Raw genomic sequence first — 17,350 nt, 5'->3', positions numbered from 1 at the left:
GCAGGACACCCCATCGCCCGGGGGGGGGGGCCCCGCTCAGTCCGTGCGCGCCGCGGGCACCGAAGCGTTCGGGCTACGGAAATTCATTTCCCTGCGGCTGCCGCGCGGTTACTCGCAGGCTCCGGGCCCGCGGTTGTGAACTCCCCGCGGTGCTGACTCATCTTCTTCATGCCCGTGAAGCACCGAGCCCGGCGCTCCACGCCCACAGCCGCCGTGCGGCGGCCGCTCCCGCTGCCCTGCCCGCCCCGGTGCGCGGGGCCGCGGCGCGCTCCTCGGCGCGGCTCGGCTCGGCGCGGCTCGGCTCGGCTGGGCGGCGGGGAAGCGATTCCGGACCGGGCGCTACCTGGCCGCGAGCCCGCGGGCTGGCACCGCGACGCGGATGGCCCCGCCGGATGGCACCCCCCGCCCCGCCGGTCTTTATTCGCTCGCCGACCGGTTCAGAACCACGACCTCGGCTCCGGCACCGACCGGGGGCTGCGTCCCCGTGCCCCGGGGCTGCCCCGCGCCGCTTTGTCCCCGGCCACGCCGCGGCCCGGAGCCGGTGGCCGAGCCCGGCCGGGACCGGGATGCTCGGGGCGGGACAGCGCCGGCACCGCGCCGACACCGGGCGGACACCGGGCGGGACCGGGCCGGCTCTCGGCTCCCCCCGGGCTGTGCTGGGAGCCCCGCAGCAGCCCCGCACCGTGCGGGCCTTGCCGAGCCGTGCCGGGCCGTGCCCAGCCGAGCCAGCCCTGCCGCACACGCCGCCAGCCGGCCCCGCGCCCAGGGGAACAAAGCGCCGCGCTGCGGCTCTGCGCGCCCGCACCGGGCCGAACCGGGCCGGGCCGAACCGGGCCAGCCCCCGCCCATTGTCCCCGCACCGGGCCGGGCCGGGCCGGGCCGCCCCCCGCGCGGGCAGGAAGGGGAGGGGTCGCGGCAGACCATGCCTCCCCCCCCCCCCCCGCGCCGTCACGGCCCGCCCTCCGCTCCCCATTGGCCGGCGGGGAATTTGGGGAGCCCCCCCCCTTTCCCCCCCCGCCGGGGGCGCGCGCGTCGCATTGTGCCGGGGGGCGCGCGGGGATGGGGGGGCGGGGGCGCGCGCGGCCGCCGTCGGGGGCGCGCCCGGGGGCTCCCCTTGTGTGTGCGTGCGTGCGGGGCCGCGGCCGGGGCCGGGGCCGGAGCGGGGCCGGCCGGCGCCATGGAGGAGCTGAGCAGCGTGGGAGAGCAGGTCTTCGCCGCCGAGTGCATCCTCAGCAAGCGGCTCCGCAAGGTGGGCCCCCGCCGCGCCCCCCCCGCGGCCCCCCCGCGCCCCCGGCCCCGCCGCCGCCGCCGCTAACGCGCCTCTCTGTGCCTCTCTCCGCAGGGCAAGCTGGAGTACCTGGTCAAGTGGCGGGGCTGGTCCTCCAAGTGAGCGGGGCGCGGGGCCGGGGGGGGGTGGGGGGCGCGGGGCGGTGCGGGGCGCGGGGGGCCGCCCGCCCGGCCGCTTTTGTTCGGGCCGTGCCGCTCCTTTTGTTTACAAATAAGCGCGGCCGCGGCCCGGCCCTCCCCGCCGCCGCGTGGGGCTGAGCCCCCACCCCCACCCCGGGCCGGGCCGGCGCCCCCCCGGCGGGCAGGCACCGGCCGCGCGTCCCCCTCCCGCCCGCTCCCCCGGGATGCGCGGGGCTCGCCTCGAGCGGCGCCGCCGTGGCCGCCCCCGGCCCGCGCCCCCCCCCCCCCCGGCCCCTCGCCCCCGGCCGTCGGTGCTGGGACGCCCCGGGCCCCGACGGCGCCCCGAGCCCGGCCACCTCCGTCCCCATCGCCGCCGCCGTGAGAAGCGCGGGGCCCGGAGCCGGGTCCTCGGGCCGGGGCTCGCGGAGAGCCCGGTTGTCCTCGGCTGAACTCCCCGGGGCCCGGCCGGTAACGGGGAGGGGGGGCGGCGAGCGGCGGTCCCGTGCTCTCGCCCAGTCCCATCTTCTGTTCCAGGCACAACAGCTGGGAACCCGAGGAGAACATCCTTGATCCGAGACTGCTCCTCGCTTTCCAAAAGAAGTGAGCAAACCATAAATATTTCCAAACGAACGATAAAGTCAATTAACTTCTAATTGGTCGCGCGTGTGGTGGAAGTTGTGGAAACAACAGACCGAGGCTCTCCATGCCTTTTGTGGCACAGCTCTTTTGTTCATCTCCTGAAATTACAGTTCAGGTCCACCTAGGACGGCTCTCCCCAGGCTGGGTAAACACGGAGAATTTATGGCCCTGTGCACAATCTGTTTGTGCTCTCGCCGTACAATGGGCGCACAGCAGCACCCAGCAGAGACCTTTAGCTCTTGTTCCCCGACCAGCAGCCGGGGCCTCGGCTGTGCTTGGGGGGTGACTGCACACCCAGGTGGGGAGACGGCTCCTACGGCTCCGGAAATGGTGGACTCGGAAAGGCACCAGCGTGTATTTACGGAGGGCATAGCTGCGAGAGGGGTGACGAAGTAATGGGTGGGAGAAAATGGTGTCCTCTGCCAGAGCCGGGCTACGACACAGAGCCGAGCTGTGAGCTGCAATTGTTCTGCAGCTATTATACACCGGGAGTCAGGCATGGAGATAGAAAAGTAGCCAGCTGGCTACGTTAAGCACAGTGCTGCCAAATATTTTGGCTCCATATTAATAAAAATCATTAAGGTTTATGATAGGATTTAATTATAACTCGTTTCTGGAGCCATTTTTTCAAGAATAGAAGCTGGTGGTTATTGCAGACAGCACGGGGTTTAATCAGCCATATGTATTACAGCTTAACACTGTCCTTTTTAAATGGAGAAACACTAAATAGTATCGTGACCTGAACACGGTCTCAGTACGGTCACCCCGGGCTTTGCGTGGCTGTCGGCCCGGGCCACCACCTCCTCGCCAAGGATGCAGCAGAGGTAAAATGAGCCCGGTGAAAGAGATAAAGCTGGGATCCCAGGGAGTGCCTTCGCTGTTCCTCTGCGCAGCGGCTGGCCTGCTTCTCGCAGGGAAGGGGAAGCACAGCTCTGCGAGCGTGTAAATAAGGAAGGGCTCAGCAGAGACCGTTCGGATGCGTCCGTTGGCCTGTTCCCATTCTGCCGGCAAAGCAGCAAATTTCACTGCGAATTGGAAAAGTCGCTGGCTCGGGATGGGCAACGCTGTGGTGCATTGCTGACTACTGGAAGCTTCTTGCGGTGGGGGTGTTCTTGTAGCGAACGAGGACGCAAACAAACAGCTCTGCCTCGCTGCCAGAGCCACCCCAGTTCCCCGGGCCCTGCAAGGCACGGGCTGAGCGCCCGCAGAGCAGGAAGCCACTCCCAGGGGCAGCGTTACAAAAACCGATGCCTCTTTTTGGAAGGTCTGTGGCTGGCTCCAGTGGAACAAAGGTACCAGGACTAGGGTAGCCATCGGGAAGGTGTTGCATGGCGAATGGAGCTGTTTGGTAAATACATTTCAGCCACCCATGCAGTTCAATCCCATGTTTTATGCAAGAGACTTTTTCTTTTCATCTCTCCGCCAGTATATCAGGGCAAATGCTTTCTTGCTGAGCCAGCTGAATATCCTGATGCCTGGACAGCCATCTTTGTCCACCATTTTTGTAGCCCTTTCCTCGGTTTGTAGTTCTTTTTTCTCCACTTTCTTGGCCCAAGTCTTCCAGTCGCTGTAGGTCATCTGGCAGAGCAATGCTCAGAGCTGGGGGACGGGCTCCTGGTGTTTTCATTCCAAAGCTGCTGCTGAGGTGCACAGCTGCCTGATGTATTTTAAACACTGATAGTGCTGTGTGGCCCCAGAATGTTGGAAATGGTTGTGGAAGGGAAGGGTGCTGCTACCTGGCCCGGCCCAGGTACCCCACGGGGAGGCTGCAGGTTATGGGATGCCTTCCAGCTGCTGCTCAGAGCGGAGCTGAGCCTACAGCATCAGAGCAGGATTTTTTTAATGACAGAAGAAAGGGAGGAATCAGTTGTTGTGTGTTTTGTTTGTTTGTTTGTTTGGTTTTGTTTGTTTGTTTTTTATGCAAGCTTTGTCCTTCATCGTTTTTTTGTGATATTTTTTTTCCAGGGAACACGAGAAAGAAGTGCAGAACCGCAAGAGAGGCAAGCGGCCCAGGGGCAGGCCCAGGAAACACGTGGTGAGTCCTGGAGGTGGTGGAAATCCACAGCAGAGACAGCACTGGAGAGGCTCTGACCCTGAGGGGCACCAGCGGGTGTCTGTCCCACAACACGGTGTCGTGGGCGCTAAGCCTCTGGAGGGTGGCGAGGACACGGCAGTGCCTGCGGACCCTGTTGTAGAGGCTTTGCAGAGTGCAGGGATGGGCAGCTGGACGGGGATTCCTGCAGGAGGGCTTCTCTTTGTCGCTGGTCTGGTGGTGGTGTAGAAAGAGGCAGAGCAGTTCCCGGGCACCAGGTCCCGCCTGGTGTTAGCGCCTGGCAGGTGCCGTAATGCACGCTCCTTGGCTCATTTTATGGCAGAGGTCGCGTGTCATCTAGGGAGAGCAGCTCGGGTAACACAGGGAAAGAACCTGTGTGCTTGTCCAGGGCACCCAGCCAGACCACACTGGAGGATTTGCAGTGTCCATGACTGTTCTTTGATAATTTGTCTTCGCTCTTTCCCTGTCCCTCCTCATTGCTTCTTAGGAACCAGAGATGCCCTCAAAAAGTAAGTCAAGTAGTTCCTCTTCCTCAACATCCTCCTCTTCTTCCTCCTCCGATGAAGAGGATGAAAGTGACCTGGAAGCAAAGAGAGGTCCCCGCAGCAGAGAGACTCACCCGGTACCCCAGAAGAAAGCTCAGATCCTGGTGGCAAAGCCAGAAATGAAAGACGCTTCCAGAAAGAAGCGTGGGCGGAAACCTCTCCCCCCAGAGCAGAAGGCAGCTCGGAGGACCGTGAACTTGACAAAGGTGCTGAAAACGTCCCGCAAGGAGGTGGGGGGCAGTGCCAAGCTGATGGGGAAGCTGCAGCCGCAGCACAGCACGCAGGGCTCAGGGATGGCTGTGCTGAAGGAAGCGCCGGGCACCCTGGCTGGGCTCAGCTCCGGAGGGTCGTCGGCAGAAAACCTTCCCAACATGATGAAGAGCGGCTCCACCAGCCCGAACCGGGCCATCAGCTGGCAGAGCTCCATCGTGCACTACATGAACAGGATGTCCCAAAACCAGAGCTCGGCAGAAACCTCACCCCTGAGCAGGCTCGCGCTGAAGTCGCAGGCATCGAGCAAGAGTGGCTTAGGGCTGGACTTAAAAATGAGGAACCAGAAAGGATCTGGGGAGCTTGGGCTGACCATGCAGGGAGCCAAGACTGCCAAGGTTCCCAGCGGCGGTGCTGGAGGGGACCAGAAGTCTGGGTTCGGTGCAGGTGCCCAAATGCTGCACAACGGCAGCAAGACGCCTGCGAGCTCGGCTGTGCCCGGGAGCCAACTGGCGTCCAGTCAGGAGCTGAACCTCCAAGCTTTAAACTTGCAGAGCGTCAAAAACGGGCAGAACGCAGCCGGGGGGAGCAGCCTCCCTCGCCACGCGTGCAGCGCCCTGTCCAAAAGCGCCGGTGCAGCGGCGAGCGCGGGTGCCGCCATCGCGAAGGGCGGCGGAGCCGGTGCCGGATCGAATGCTGCCAGCATGGGGGACAGCAGCAAGAGCGAGAAGCAGGTGCACAGGGCGGTCACTGGCGAGAGGGACTCGGCCAAGGGCGGCACAGCCGGCACGCAAGAGGGGCACGGGGCCCCCGAGAGCCGCAAGCCAGCCGCCCTCTCCGAAGTGAGCACAGGCGAAGAGACCAGCTCGGACTCGGATCGGGATTCTGCTTCCTTCCCCGGCGTGGGTCAGAACATGTCCGTCTCCATACAGACCAGCCAGGACTGGAAGCCCACCCGCAGCCTGATCGAGCACGTCTTCGTCACGGACGTCACCGCTAACCTGATCACAGTGACGGTCAAGGAGTCCCCCACCAGCGTCGGGTTTTTCAACCTGCGGCAATACTGAGCCAGGGAGCGGGAGAGGAGGGAGGCGGTCCCCGGGCCTCTCCCTTAGCCTTGCCCAGCTCTCCCGTCAGGTTTTTCTTTCTTTAGGTGAACGCCCCGTGGCAGGGACTCGCATGGTGACCGTCCGCCCCTGCCAGCGGCTGCCTCCGTTCTCTGCAGCGTGGCGCCCAGTGCTGCAGGCAGTGCCAGCTCGGACACTGTCTGCAGCACCCACGCACACCCCGCGAGACCTGTTGAGACTTGTGCTCAGAGGGCCTGGGAAACGTACGGTGAAACCCGCTCAGAAGTGCCAGCGCATGAGGGAGTCCCTCCCTGCTGCCCTTCGTCCCGCCAGAGCCGGTGCCCCACGCAGAGGGGCCAGCGCCGCGGGCCAGGAGCAGAGGCGTTATCGTGCTGCTGGGAGGTGACGGGCTGGCAAGTTCTGAGCCAGGCTTCACCGTACACGGCTCTCCCTGCTTGGCAGCTTGAAATGGCAGAACGTGCAGTGTAGGGCTCTGGTGGCAGGGAGAAGGGGTGGAGGGGCCGTGTGCCAGGCTGCCGCTCGGGAGAGGAAAGGAGAGCCTCTTCTCTCCTCTGGGCACCCCGTGAATCCACCTGCAAGCTGCGAGGACAGTCACAAGTCGATCCAAATAGACAGCTGATGCTCCCAGCACCCAAGGGCTGGGGGGGTGGCTGTGGTACGGGGGTTTTTCAGGGTACATTAAGTCCAGCCACCCCCCTGGGCTAGGTCAGTTCCAATGATGGTGAAGTCCACGATGTCTCCATCGTGGTTTCCAGCTGATAAGGAAATATTGTTTACATTTTTTATTAAGGGAAAAACCTTTTTTAGAGGGAGGGGAATAAACCCAGTCTAGCAAAGGCTGAATGGTGAGACACTGATGAGACAGGGGTCTCATGATGATGAGACATGATGAAAGATGCCTCTTTGAGAGCAAGGGGCAACAGGCAGCAGGCATTGAGTCCAGCTGAGGGGTTGTACAGCCCAGTGAGCCCAGAGCCGCTCCTCTGCCTCGTCCTGGCCTCGTAGCGCCTCAGCCTCACACTCAGCAGCATCCAGGCCCTTGCAGGGACCAAGCTGGGGAATATTTTTTAAGTCTTGCAGAACACGCAAACTCTCTTGACAGCAGGTAGGCTGGTGTTATGACTCCCAGTTGGCTGAGGTTGGTGCTGGAGTTGGGTTAAAAATCAGCTGAACCCAGTGCTGCTGTCAAGCCCTGTGCCTTGGATGCTCGTCGGTGTCGAATCGTGCTCATCATCCCCATTTTTCTCCAGCTGGAGGGCTCGGGGCCGGCAAAGGACAACACCTGCCTGGGCTGCCCAGAGCAGTCAGCAGCAGGCACCCACTGCTGCTGCCCTCCCCAGGCTGTGCCTCCAGGAGCGGCATCTTCCGCGGCCACCTCGCTCTCCGGTCCCGAGCCAGCAGCTGGGTTGTTAATTTTGGCTTGTAATTGCAACCAATAATGGCTTTTTTCTGAGGTCTTTTTCCCTGCTATAGATTACTCTTACAAGCCAAAATTAACAGCAGTAGTTCAGGCAGAGTTTAATAGCATTTGAGGTCATTTTAGTTCTGTTAATGCTGAACTCCTTCTCTGGAGAAGATGCGAAGCCTGCAGTCTGCCAGGTCTCTGGGTACGTTATTAGGAAGTGCCTCCAGGGTCTGCGCCGTGGCTCGGGGTGGCTGCAGGCACGGCGTCAGCACGGCTCATCGCTCGCCGGACCACACTGCCCTGCCACAGGGCCAAGCATCTTATTTTGCCACGGACAGGGGCACTTGCAGCATCGGTACCCACAGGAGAGCAGAGAGGAAAAAAGACCAAATGAGGGGTACGCGTTTCTGAACCCCCAATGCATCAGACCACCACAGCTGCGTTGGCTGCCGGTGGTGCAATTCTCAGGTGAAATGAAAAACCAGCGATGGCAGCATTTGCTGCCTGGGTGCGAAAGGGACATTGTTCCCTGTGTGGTGGCTGCCATCTTCTCCAGGAAAAGCTCCTGTGGGCTAGAAATGGATTCCCTTAGCTTTTTATTTAATTCACAGCCATCCCGTTGGTCATGGCTTTGAGATGGATTTGTTCTAGAGCCTGAGCGCAGCATCCTACGGGGGCTGATGGCAAGCTGGGGCGGGCCAGGGGGTATCCCTGTAGCTCCTGTGCAGTTGTCCCCATGCGCAGCCACGCTGCCTTGAATGTCACTTCACCACAGTGCCGGGCAGCTGGGGACCAGGGGATTTGCTGCAAGCCGCCTGCAGAAGGCCTCGTGCAGCCCCACGCCTGCAGCAGGCTGGGCTCTGCTCCGCGAGGCAAAGGGCCCCGGGGAAGAGGTGAGCCTCAGGTGAGCCTCATCCACGGACGGGGTTCCTGAAGGACAGTTTCCGTGGAGCTCCACGATGCCAAAATGTCAGTCTGTTATGTTTACCTTGTAGTCTTTGATGTTGCCAAACGACATAACCGTTGCTTTGAAAAGTCCAGGGAAACATCAGCCTGTGTTAGCAGAAACGAGTGCTCCAGGTGTGGCCTCCGCTGGGGCTGGGGGTGCGTGCGTTCTGGGAGGGGAACCGAGGGGTTTGTGGGACCTCAGAGGTAATGCCCGGCTCTCTTCCCCACACACCAAATGTTTGCTAGTTGGCCTTTGCAAGTCCGAACTAAACGACAATGTGCCTTTTGCAACTGTCCTTATTTCAGCCTTGTCCGTGACACCGGTCCTTCGACAGGTTTGTGCCTATGCAAAGCTGGGTGGTCACAGGGTGCTTGGGGACAGCCGCGACCCCGGCGGGGAGAGGTGCCTCGGGTCCTCGGCAGGACGCCCAGCCCCGAGTGCTGGAGGTGGCTGACGGATGCTCCCGAGGGGAAGCCAGTCCAGCAGGGATGCTCTTGCCTAGGATGGGATGTGGGGGCTGGTGTCCCGAGGTGGCTGCCGAAGGGGAAAAGCGTTTGAGGATGGTCTGAGAAGGGGTCAGGCACTCAGCGTCCCCAGAAGGTGCATGAGATGAGACATGAGGGCAGATGGCGTGTTCATTGCTCACCTGCTCTGAGAAGGCTGCTCCCTCCAGAGTGCTCCGTCACAGCCCAAATGCCTTTCTCCTTCTGGCAGCTTGCTCCTGCCCCGGGCCAGGCTGACACCCCCCAGGCTGACACCCTCCTGGGAGGGCGAGCGGCCCCACAGCGGCTTCACCCAGCGTCCCCAGGCATTGCCCTAGGTAGCGGCAGGACTCTGCTGTCACCGCTTTAGCTATTGTGCCTTTCTGCTCACCAGCTGGTTCGATTCCAAAGGTTTAAGAATGGTGAAAATGATAATCCAGAAATTTTTCTAAACTTCATCTCATCCCTCCCCCCTTCCCCAGCCCCTCCTGACCTCGTGTTTCAGGACCTTGACTCTCCCAGCAGCGCTGGCGTGCGTCTGAGTGAAAGGTTTGTGTTGAAGTTTGCCTCTCAAAGGCACATTATGTGAGTGATTTACGGTAATCTTTTGTGGACAGAGGTTGAAAGCTGATGCAGACCGTGTTTACCAGTCAGTGCCATTAGTATTCAAGGTCTACCTTTTTATTTTTTATTTTAAGTTTGCTGCTATGGGTTTGAGTGTTCAGTTGTGTGTCAAACAACCAATTAAAGGTTTGTCACTTGTCATTTTCTAAGGGGTTTCCGATGTGGAAAGTCCTGCAGTATTTGTATATTGAATGGATATTTTCTCCAGGCATAATCTGGTTAAGTATACTTGTTGTTTTCCATTGGACTGGAAGAGGTGGCCAATTCAGCCATCTTCCTTAGAAGCCTAGTATATTTTTATATATATATATTTGTACCAAAAAAAAAAATGGAGCTCGTGGAAGGACGGGGATGGTTTCAGGGGGTTCAGTTTGCTTTGAGTTTCTGATCTGGGTGTGAAGGGCTCCAGAGCGGGAGAGGTTTTTACTGAAAGAAATTGGGTGAAAACAAACAATTGTTCTTGTAACTTGCGCCAGTCACTGGTCTGATTTGTATGTTTTAATTAAAGAGAGAGCCAAATCGTTCCTGTATGACACTTATAATTGCTTTAAACTACAGCTGTTTGTTTGCTTTTATTTTCAGAGAACAAAAGTTGGAGATGTTATTACCCTGGGAAAGCTTAAGTGCTTTGCTGGAGCAGGACAGCCGCCCGGCCCGCGGAGCGACGCGGGGCTCCCTGGGCCACGGTCACCCTCACGCCAGCTCGCTCGCGGTCCGTGCTGTGTGGTTTCTAGTACTTCTGGACGCTAGTGCTAGTTTAGACCTCTAGGCTCCTTTTAATTTATTTGCAGGAAAACACTAGGAGATGCTACGTCGGGCGGGTTTTTTTGTATAACTTTTCCACTGCTCTTTTTTTAGCATATCAATAAATATTTTTTTTAACTTTTCAGCCTGCTGTGCTCACTGTGCCGGCCCGAGCAGGGGGAGGCAGCGCGGGAGCCCCGCTGCTGCCTTGCGACCCCCCATCCCCCGGGGCCCCGCGTTCCTTCCCCGCTCCGGGAGGCTGCGGGGAGCCCCGGCCCGGTGCTCCCCAACCCCGCGGGAACCGGGGTCGGGCGAGGGAAGGCTGAGGGGAAGCGGAGCCGCGAAACCGCCCCCCCCACCTCCTCCCCGGGCCCGGGCCCCGGCTCCTCCCGGCCGGCGGGAGGCTGAGCGGGGCGCAGGGGGGGCGCTGGGGCTGGGGTTTGGGCTGGGGCTGCGCCGGCCCCGGGCTCTCAGGTGCCTCCGCTCCGCGCCCCCCCGGCCCCGGGAGCCGCCCCGCACGTGCTGGATGGAGCCGGGCCGGGGGCGGCGGCCGCCGGGAGCCGCGGGGCGCGCAGCGGGCACGGCCGGCCTGGGGAGGGCGCTGCGCGGCCGCGGACGGGCCCGGGCGACGGCGCCTTCCCGGTCCCGGCCGCCGCGGAGGGGCCGGGGGCGAAGCGGCCCCGAGACGGGCCGAGCCCGGGCCCTGGGCTCCGCCGTCGGGGCTCCCGTCGGGGCGGCCGCGGAGCGGAGGTTCCCGGGGCGGGGGGTGGGCGGGGAGCGGAGCCTCCGGGGCGGGGGGCGGCGGGGGCGAAGCGGGGGGCGTCCGAAACGCCCGGGGGGCGGGGGGGGGCTGGGCTCCTCGGGCCGCGTCCAGGGGCTCCGGTAGCCGGGCCCCCGCCCCCCCGCGGGCCGTCCCCACCCCCTCCGCACCGCCCCGGCCTGGGGCCCCGCCGCGCCCGTGTGAAAGGGTCCCCCCCGCTGGGGCCGGGGGAGAAAGGCGCCATTGTGCGGCCCTTTCTCCCGCGCCTACTTGACACTCATTTTCCGCGCACAGATGCTGACAGCTCTGATAATAAGGGGGTCTGCGCCTTTCACCCAGCGGAGCAGAAAAAGGAGGTTAATGAGGACACAGCTTAAAAAAAAAAAAGAAAATACAAAAAAACAACAAAACCCCCTCGCTTCCCCCCGGCTGCGCGGCCGAGGGAGATTTGAATACAAAGGCCGGGCTCGCCGGGCAGGGGCGGCCGCCGCGCACCGGGGCCCCGGCCCCGCGCCGTCGGAAGGCCGCGCCGTGGCCCCCCGCCGGCCGGAGCGGTTCAAGGGCGGAGCGGCGAGGCCCGGAGCAGTTCCCGTGCCCAGCCCGGCACCCGGCCGCCTTCAGCGGGGCGCAGCGGCGGCCCCGGGGCTTTGCCGGGCGCGGAGCGGAGTCGCGCAAGGCGCCCGCCGCCGCCCCGTCCGAGCACCGCGGGACAGCCCGGCCCGGCGGCCTCCGTGCTCGGGGGGGCGCCCCGGTGCCGGCTCGGACCCTTCCTCCCCCGGAGGCTCCTGGGGGCCGCCCCCGGTCCCGCACGGCCGCGGCTCCCGGCCCCCCTGCGCCGAGGGAGGGAGGGAGCGGGGCCGCCCCCGCCCCGTCGGGGCCCCGCCGCCCGCCCCGCGCCGCCGCAGGGCACCTCCGGCCCCGCGCCCCTCGTCCGCCCCAGCCCCCTCCGCTCCTCGCCCCCCGGCCACAAACGGGAGAAAGACACGTTTCTATTTACAAAGTATATATTTAAACTCACATAAAAAGCAGGTCTCATATGGACATTCACGGCTGGCAGAAGACACGTAGTTAAGCTTCACTTCTGAGACTGAGATTTAGCCAAATCTTTTTTATACAAGTCTTAGATTTAAATAATTCACACACACACACCCCCACGCACACACTCAGTATATACGTCGCTATATACATACACACATATACACCCACATGTATGTCTTGCTTTATATACGTGTGTGATGGCCGCACACATATATAGGTACACAGGGCTGGAGTGAAGCACACCGAGCCTCCGCCGTGCCCTGGCAGCGGAGCGAGGCAGGAGCTCTGCTCTGGGCTGTTCCGCAAAGGGAGGTGGTTTTCTGCCTTCAGCATCCCAGCAGGTGGAGGAAGGGCAGCCACATCCCAACATCGTCCATCTGACAACACCTCCCTTGCCAGCTGCCCAAGCGCTAGCACTGAAACCAGCACACTGCTTGCCTCAGCTCTTCGTACAAACCAAGTTAAAAAATTTCAATTTTACAAAATATGCCGTACAACAACAACAAAAAAAAATGAAAACGACAAAAAAATAAATCACAGAAATGGCTCCCTTTGTACAGTCAATACAGCATCCTCTTGCTAGGTCATCTGACAAAGGCAAAGGTCCCAAAAGATGGAAGGGGAAAGGGGCTGAGCAAGGTGGAGCCGCAGTTATCCAGATGGGCCTACCAGAGGCGAAGGCTGCTCCTCGCCCAAGCCCCTTCCTCCCCCCGTCAGGCCCCATGTGCTTTCATCTTATGTGCAGTCCCCAAATTAGAAAGCGTTTAAGAGCTTCACCGGGCCAATCAGAAAGGATGGAAAAGGCCAATCTCTCCCAGCCCTGGCCCTCGGGGGCTGCTGGACAGATTTGTGCTTTTGAACCGACAGAGATGCTCAAATCAATGCGTTAGGACATGAGGACACCTGCTCTACATCAACTAAAAACACAACGAAACGGTTCTCCTCCATTCTAAGGAGGGCTAAAAGACCCCGACCTCTCCTCACCTTGGTTAAGCTGCAATGGAGTTTAGAGAGAAAGAGCGAGCGAAGGAGCGGGCGGGCAGAGGGCTGCAGCATCCCGCGCCTCCTGCGAGACGCTGCCACGGGCTTTCTGCAAGGCAGCCGAGGGTTTCTGGTCGACGCTGGCGGAGGGAAGCTGCTGCATTTTGTTCAGAGCCATTAAATCCCGCTGCTATGCCCTGCCTGAGCCCTGGGAGAAAGCTGCACGGTCCTTCAGAGCCAGAAGAAATATGCAGGCAAATAAAAATACAAAAAGCCACCAGAGTCAGCAGGAGCTGCTCTGCGCACAGGAATATTTAGCCTCTTGGCTATTGTTTAACTAGCGTAAGAAAAGGGAAATATTTATTGTCTCTGAATGCATAAAGGTGGCTCTGGGATTTGTCAGAGATGTGGATATTAGAAAACGCTTTATCTGGAGTCTTCCAACAGTCTAAAGTGAACTGTGTTTGGAAAAAAAAAAATCCACTTTCTATAGCAGTATAAAGCATCTAAATATGGGCAGTGACATGCTACCCTCCCAAACCTCTCTGGCATTTCAGGAATGTAAACAGAGTTGTTGTTTTTTTTGAAGTGGGTGGGGGAAAAGAATCAAGCGACCAGACAAAATGAAAACAGATTCTCAGCTCAGTTCTGTCTCCCACAACTGCTATGACAATTCTATTAAAGTGCATTTCAGTATCACCCCTTTCAGGAATCTTACACACACAAACCTCCTCTTCCTTCGCAAGAAAAGGTAATTCAAGTTAATACTCCACTAGAACAGTTTTAACCTTTTTATGGACTTCTGCTTTTCCCCGCCCCAATTTTGTAGCAACTTTTTTTTTTTAAACTGGCAACGCCCCCTCCCCAACAATACTGTAAATTCAAGTGCTTACTTCAACTGTCAAGGGCAACAGTTCTGGATACAGCACACTTGATTGTACAAGCAACACCTTATATCACAATCAAGAAATCTGGGCACTTTGCCCTCCGAGGGAGTAACACTTCCCCCTTCACCATCCATAGCATCATATGAAAAATAATAGTTAAAAAAAACAGAACATAATTAGCTATGAACATCACTCATTATGTACACCGGCTCCTGCAACAGATGCATGAACTCCGTTAGTTCTCAGTTTTATTGTCCTTTCTAAGAGCAACTGAGCAGTCACTGTTGTCTCCATTTAAATAAAACAACTCAGAGTTGAAATATATATATATAGATATATATAAGTATTTTTTCTTAAATAACATATTTACATCTAATAGAAAATATAACTCTAGAGATAATTTTTCCAACGAAATGTAAGACGTGAAAAAAAAAAAAGAATGAGTTAATGAATTTAGGACAGTTTCTAAATCCTCTCCAGGAAATTAAAAAAAAATAAAAAATAAAGAAAAAGAAAAAAATAAGCCCACCAAGCTCTAACCAAGCTTTTGTCTGGATCTAGACCGAAGAAAATCCCCAGCACCACCACTGACAGAAACTCATCGCTTCTCCTTAAAGAATCCTTGGTCCGTGCTGCTCTCCTTAATTGTGACGGTCAAAAAGTTAGAGGTCACATCAGTTACCACCACTTTCTCCAGGTTGTTGAGGGACGGGCTCCAGGACTCCTCCTCGGGGTCCCCCAGGATCCTGGAGACGGGGATCCTGGCGATGAGGGAGGGCCGCCCCGCCTGGCCGCCCACGCCGTCGCGGTACAGGCTGCCCACGGAGCCGGGGCTCACGGCGCTGTGCAGGATCTTGGGCCCGCCGGGGTCCAGCCCTCCTTGCCCCTTGGGGTCCAGAAAGTCCGCCCGGTGCTTGGCGACCCGGGGCGCGTAGCTCTCGGCAGCCCCCAGCTTCATACCCACCTCGACGCGGTTGGGGCTGGACATGGCGCTGGAGAGGTCGGGGTCCGGCCGCCGGGCGAGCTGGATGACGCTGTGTCCCGAGCTGAACTTGGCCGCCCCCGCCGCCGACTCCTCCATCTTCCTGGCCTTGAGGTAGTCCCCCATCTTGTCCCCCGGCTCCCCCAGTTTCCTCTTGGAGGCATCCAGAGTCTCCGCCAGGTCCTTGTAAAGCTCTTTCCTAGGCTTCGGGCCTCTCTTTTTGGGGGTTTCCCCAGGCTTCTCTTCCACCCTGATAACCCGGTCCCGGATGCTGTCTCCCTTGGGGGTGCTGCTGCTGCTGCTGCCCTGCGGAGCCAGGGCTATGTTTCTGAGTCCTTCCCTAGCCCGGGACGTGGAGCCCAGGTCCTGGGGGGACCGGCCGGGATACGGCACCCGGATCCCCCTGGAAGAGTCACTGCGGAATTCATAGGTTTTGGCTTTTGCTTTTGCCTGGGCCTGCAAAGAAGATAAATCAACCGGTGACTTTATTGTCCTGCCATCCGGGTGCGTAATTACAACTTACACGAGGGGCTGCCTTTGCACCGAGCGCCCTCCATCCGAGCCGGAGAGGGACCAGCTCCCCGCACGCCGCCCGTGCACGCTCCCTGCAGCCCTCGCCGCTCCCCGGCAAAGCGGCACCGACGTACGCGGGGCTCCTGCCTCCTTACCTTTAACAGGAAGGTTTTGGGCTTGGGGCCTCGCTTTTTAGGCCCGTATAGCTCCATTTCTCGCTCCCTAGAGGTGTTAAAAAAACCAAAGCTTCAATTCAGCATAGCTACAAGACAGCAACATATTTACAAGCGCAATGGCTACGACTAGCAAAGGCCTTGTACCTTTCCTCAAAGGCTGCAAGCAGCCGGGCATCCAGAATGTTTTCCTCGGGCTCCCAAGTGCTGTACCTGGGGGGGCAGGGGCACAGAGAGAGGGAAAGGCATCGGGAACGAGTAACAGGGGAAGGAAAAAAAGAAACAAAAAAATACGTGACCTAGAGAAAGGGATCCAACTTTCCTTTCTGCTACAATGGGAAATAATAGCTACAATGAGCCATCTCCCCCAACAGTTCCTAGCCTGCAAAATTGTATAAACAGCCGACTTACTTCTGAGACCAGCCCTTCCATTTTACGAGATATTCCATGCGCCCCTGCAGATGCAAAGAGAAGAAATAAATATGCATGGAGGGAAATCACGATAAGCGCTCGCAACAAAGATACACATGCAATTACACGCATGCAACAAATACACGCCTGCACCCAAGGCGTGTGTCAAAAATATGCAAGGGGGGAGGGACGCAGCGCGGGAGGTGGGGGGAAATGCACCAAAAAAATAAATCCGAATTTTTTTTTTTTTTTTTTTAAATCACAAAAACGCGCGTGCAGCCACCCCGCGCAGCCCGGCAGCCCCCCGCAGCATGCAGCGGGGAGGCCGGCGCGCACAACGCCCGGCTCGCAGCGGCGGCGGAGCCCGCCCCGCTCGCTCGGAGGAGCCCGTGCATGCGGCGGGGAGGACGGGACCGCCCCCAGCGGGCCCCCGAGCCGCAGCCGGGCCGCCGGCCGCCGCCGCCGCCGCCGGAGCCGGAGCCGCCGCAGCGCCGCGCGGCCGGGGGAGGGCGCGGGGCGGGCGGCGCGGCCTGGCGCGGGGCTGCGCGGCGGCGGGGCGCGGCGCGGGGGAGGGGGGGGGGGGGGCGGACGCCGGTGGTGGGGGGCGGGGGGGGCACCTACTTTGCGGATGCGGCGCTTGAGCAGGGCCTCGGCCGCGAAGACGCGCTCCCCGACGGCCGAGAGCTCCATGTTTACGCGGCCGCTCGCAGCACACAGGCAGCCGCCAGCGCAGCCCAGACCATAATACTCCGCCCGCTGACGTCAGCGCCGCGGCCCCCCCCCCCCCCTCCGGGCCCCCCCCCCCCGCACTTGTTGCTGGCGGAGCCGGGTGGAATATTCCGCCCGCGCCGCATTGGCCCGGGCCCGGCGCCCGCCCCCGCCGCCGCACCGCCCCCCGACGTGCGCCGCGTCCCGATGAGCGCGGGGCGGGGCGGCCGCGGGGAGAGAGGGGGGGGAGCGGGGGGGGGGGGGCGCGGCCGCGCCCCCCCCCCCGCTCCCCCCCCCTCTCTCCCCGCGGCCGCCCCGCCCGCTCCGAGGGGGGCGCCCCCCCCCCCCGTCGAGTCTCCCCCCCCCCCCCCGCCTCCAATAGCCCAGCGCAGCACAAAGGAGCCGCCGCCACCGGCAGCCGCCGGCCCCGGGACGGGGCGGAGCGGGGCGGGGCGGACCGCCCCCCCCCTTCCATCATCTTCCCCCCCCCCCCCCCCTCCGGGCATCACCGCTCCGAGCGCACCTGGACGGGGCGAACCCCGGGGGGGGCGGCCGGGCCCCCGCGTTCTCTTCTCCCCCCCCCCCCCCCCCCCCAGCCCCCACCGCCCCCCCCCGCCCCCCCCCCCCCCCCCCCCCCCCCGCGCCCCGCGGGTTTTTTGTGCCAAAGCCGGCAGAATTGGGGAGCGAAGCGCTCGCGGCTCACGTAGAAATCACCTCACTGCTGCCGCGCCGGGAGCCGGCGGCCGGCAGA

The 17,350-nt window shown here is 60.8% G+C and overlaps 2 protein-coding genes across 4 annotated transcripts; one reads left to right on the top strand and one right to left on the bottom strand.

The window, feature by feature from the left end:
- Positions 1–1,082: 1,082 nt before the first annotated feature.
- Positions 1,083–10,289, top strand: CBX2 (chromobox 2). 2 transcript variants are annotated; one of them, XR_005813530.1, is made up of 6 exons: positions 1,083–1,249; positions 1,343–1,386; positions 1,942–2,007; positions 4,012–4,081; positions 4,587–9,327; positions 9,985–10,289. XR_005813530.1 is itself a non-coding variant. In XM_040530220.1 (5 exons), the coding sequence occupies exons 1-5, from the start codon at positions 1,178–1,180 to the stop codon at positions 5,919–5,921; spliced, it is 1,587 nt and encodes a 528-aa protein (XP_040386154.1). In that variant the 5' UTR covers positions 1,083–1,177; the 3' UTR covers positions 5,922–10,289. The 2 variants fall into 2 exon arrangements, 1 of the variants encoding a protein (XP_040386154.1); XM_040530220.1 differs by having other exon boundaries at positions 4,587–10,289.
- Positions 10,290–11,895: 1,606 nt separating this feature from the next.
- CBX8 (chromobox 8) lies at positions 11,896–16,671 on the bottom strand. Of its 2 annotated transcripts, none has more exons than XM_040530354.1 (5): positions 16,513–16,671; positions 15,892–15,935; positions 15,628–15,693; positions 15,463–15,529; positions 11,896–15,250 (listed from the first exon to the last, which is right to left on the bottom strand). In XM_040530354.1, exons 1-5 carry the CDS (start codon positions 16,579–16,581, stop codon positions 14,411–14,413), a joined length of 1,086 nt encoding a protein of 361 aa, XP_040386288.1. In that variant the 5' UTR covers positions 16,582–16,671; the 3' UTR covers positions 11,896–14,410. The 2 variants fall into 2 exon arrangements, with proteins under 2 accessions (XP_040386288.1, XP_040386287.1); XM_040530353.1 differs by having other exon boundaries at positions 15,463–15,553; positions 16,513–16,658.
- Between the last annotated feature and the right edge of the window lie 679 nt (positions 16,672–17,350).

This window comes from Cygnus olor, chromosome 18 (assembly GCF_009769625.2).
Source record: "Cygnus olor isolate bCygOlo1 chromosome 18, bCygOlo1.pri.v2, whole genome shotgun sequence".
Classification (NCBI taxonomy): domain Eukaryota; kingdom Metazoa; phylum Chordata; class Aves; order Anseriformes; family Anatidae; genus Cygnus; species Cygnus olor.
Note: the sequence above shows the minus strand (reverse complement) of the source record. Positions and strands in the feature narration are given on the sequence as shown.

Coding starts and splice junctions, on each gene's coding strand:
- CBX2 (XM_040530220.1), top strand. CDS start 1,178: ATGGAGGAGCTGAGCAGCGTGGGAGAGCAGGTCTTCGCCGCCGAGTGC. Junction 1,250..1,342: donor TCAGCAAGCGGCTCCGCAAG/GTGGGCCCCCGC, acceptor CTCTCTCCGCAG/GGCAAGCTGGAGTACCTGGT. Junction 4,082..4,586: donor GCAGGCCCAGGAAACACGTG/GTGAGTCCTGGA, acceptor ATTGCTTCTTAG/GAACCAGAGATGCCCTCAAA.
- CBX8 (XM_040530353.1), bottom strand. CDS start 16,581: ATGGAGCTCTCGGCCGTCGGGGAGCGCGTCTTCGCGGCCGAGGCCCTG. Junction 15,936..16,512: donor TCAAGCGCCGCATCCGCAAA/GTAGGTGCCCCC, acceptor TTGCATCTGCAG/GGGCGCATGGAATATCTCGT. Junction 15,694..15,891: donor TGGAAGGGCTGGTCTCAGAA/GTAAGTCGGCTG, acceptor CTGCCCCCCCAG/GTACAGCACTTGGGAGCCCG.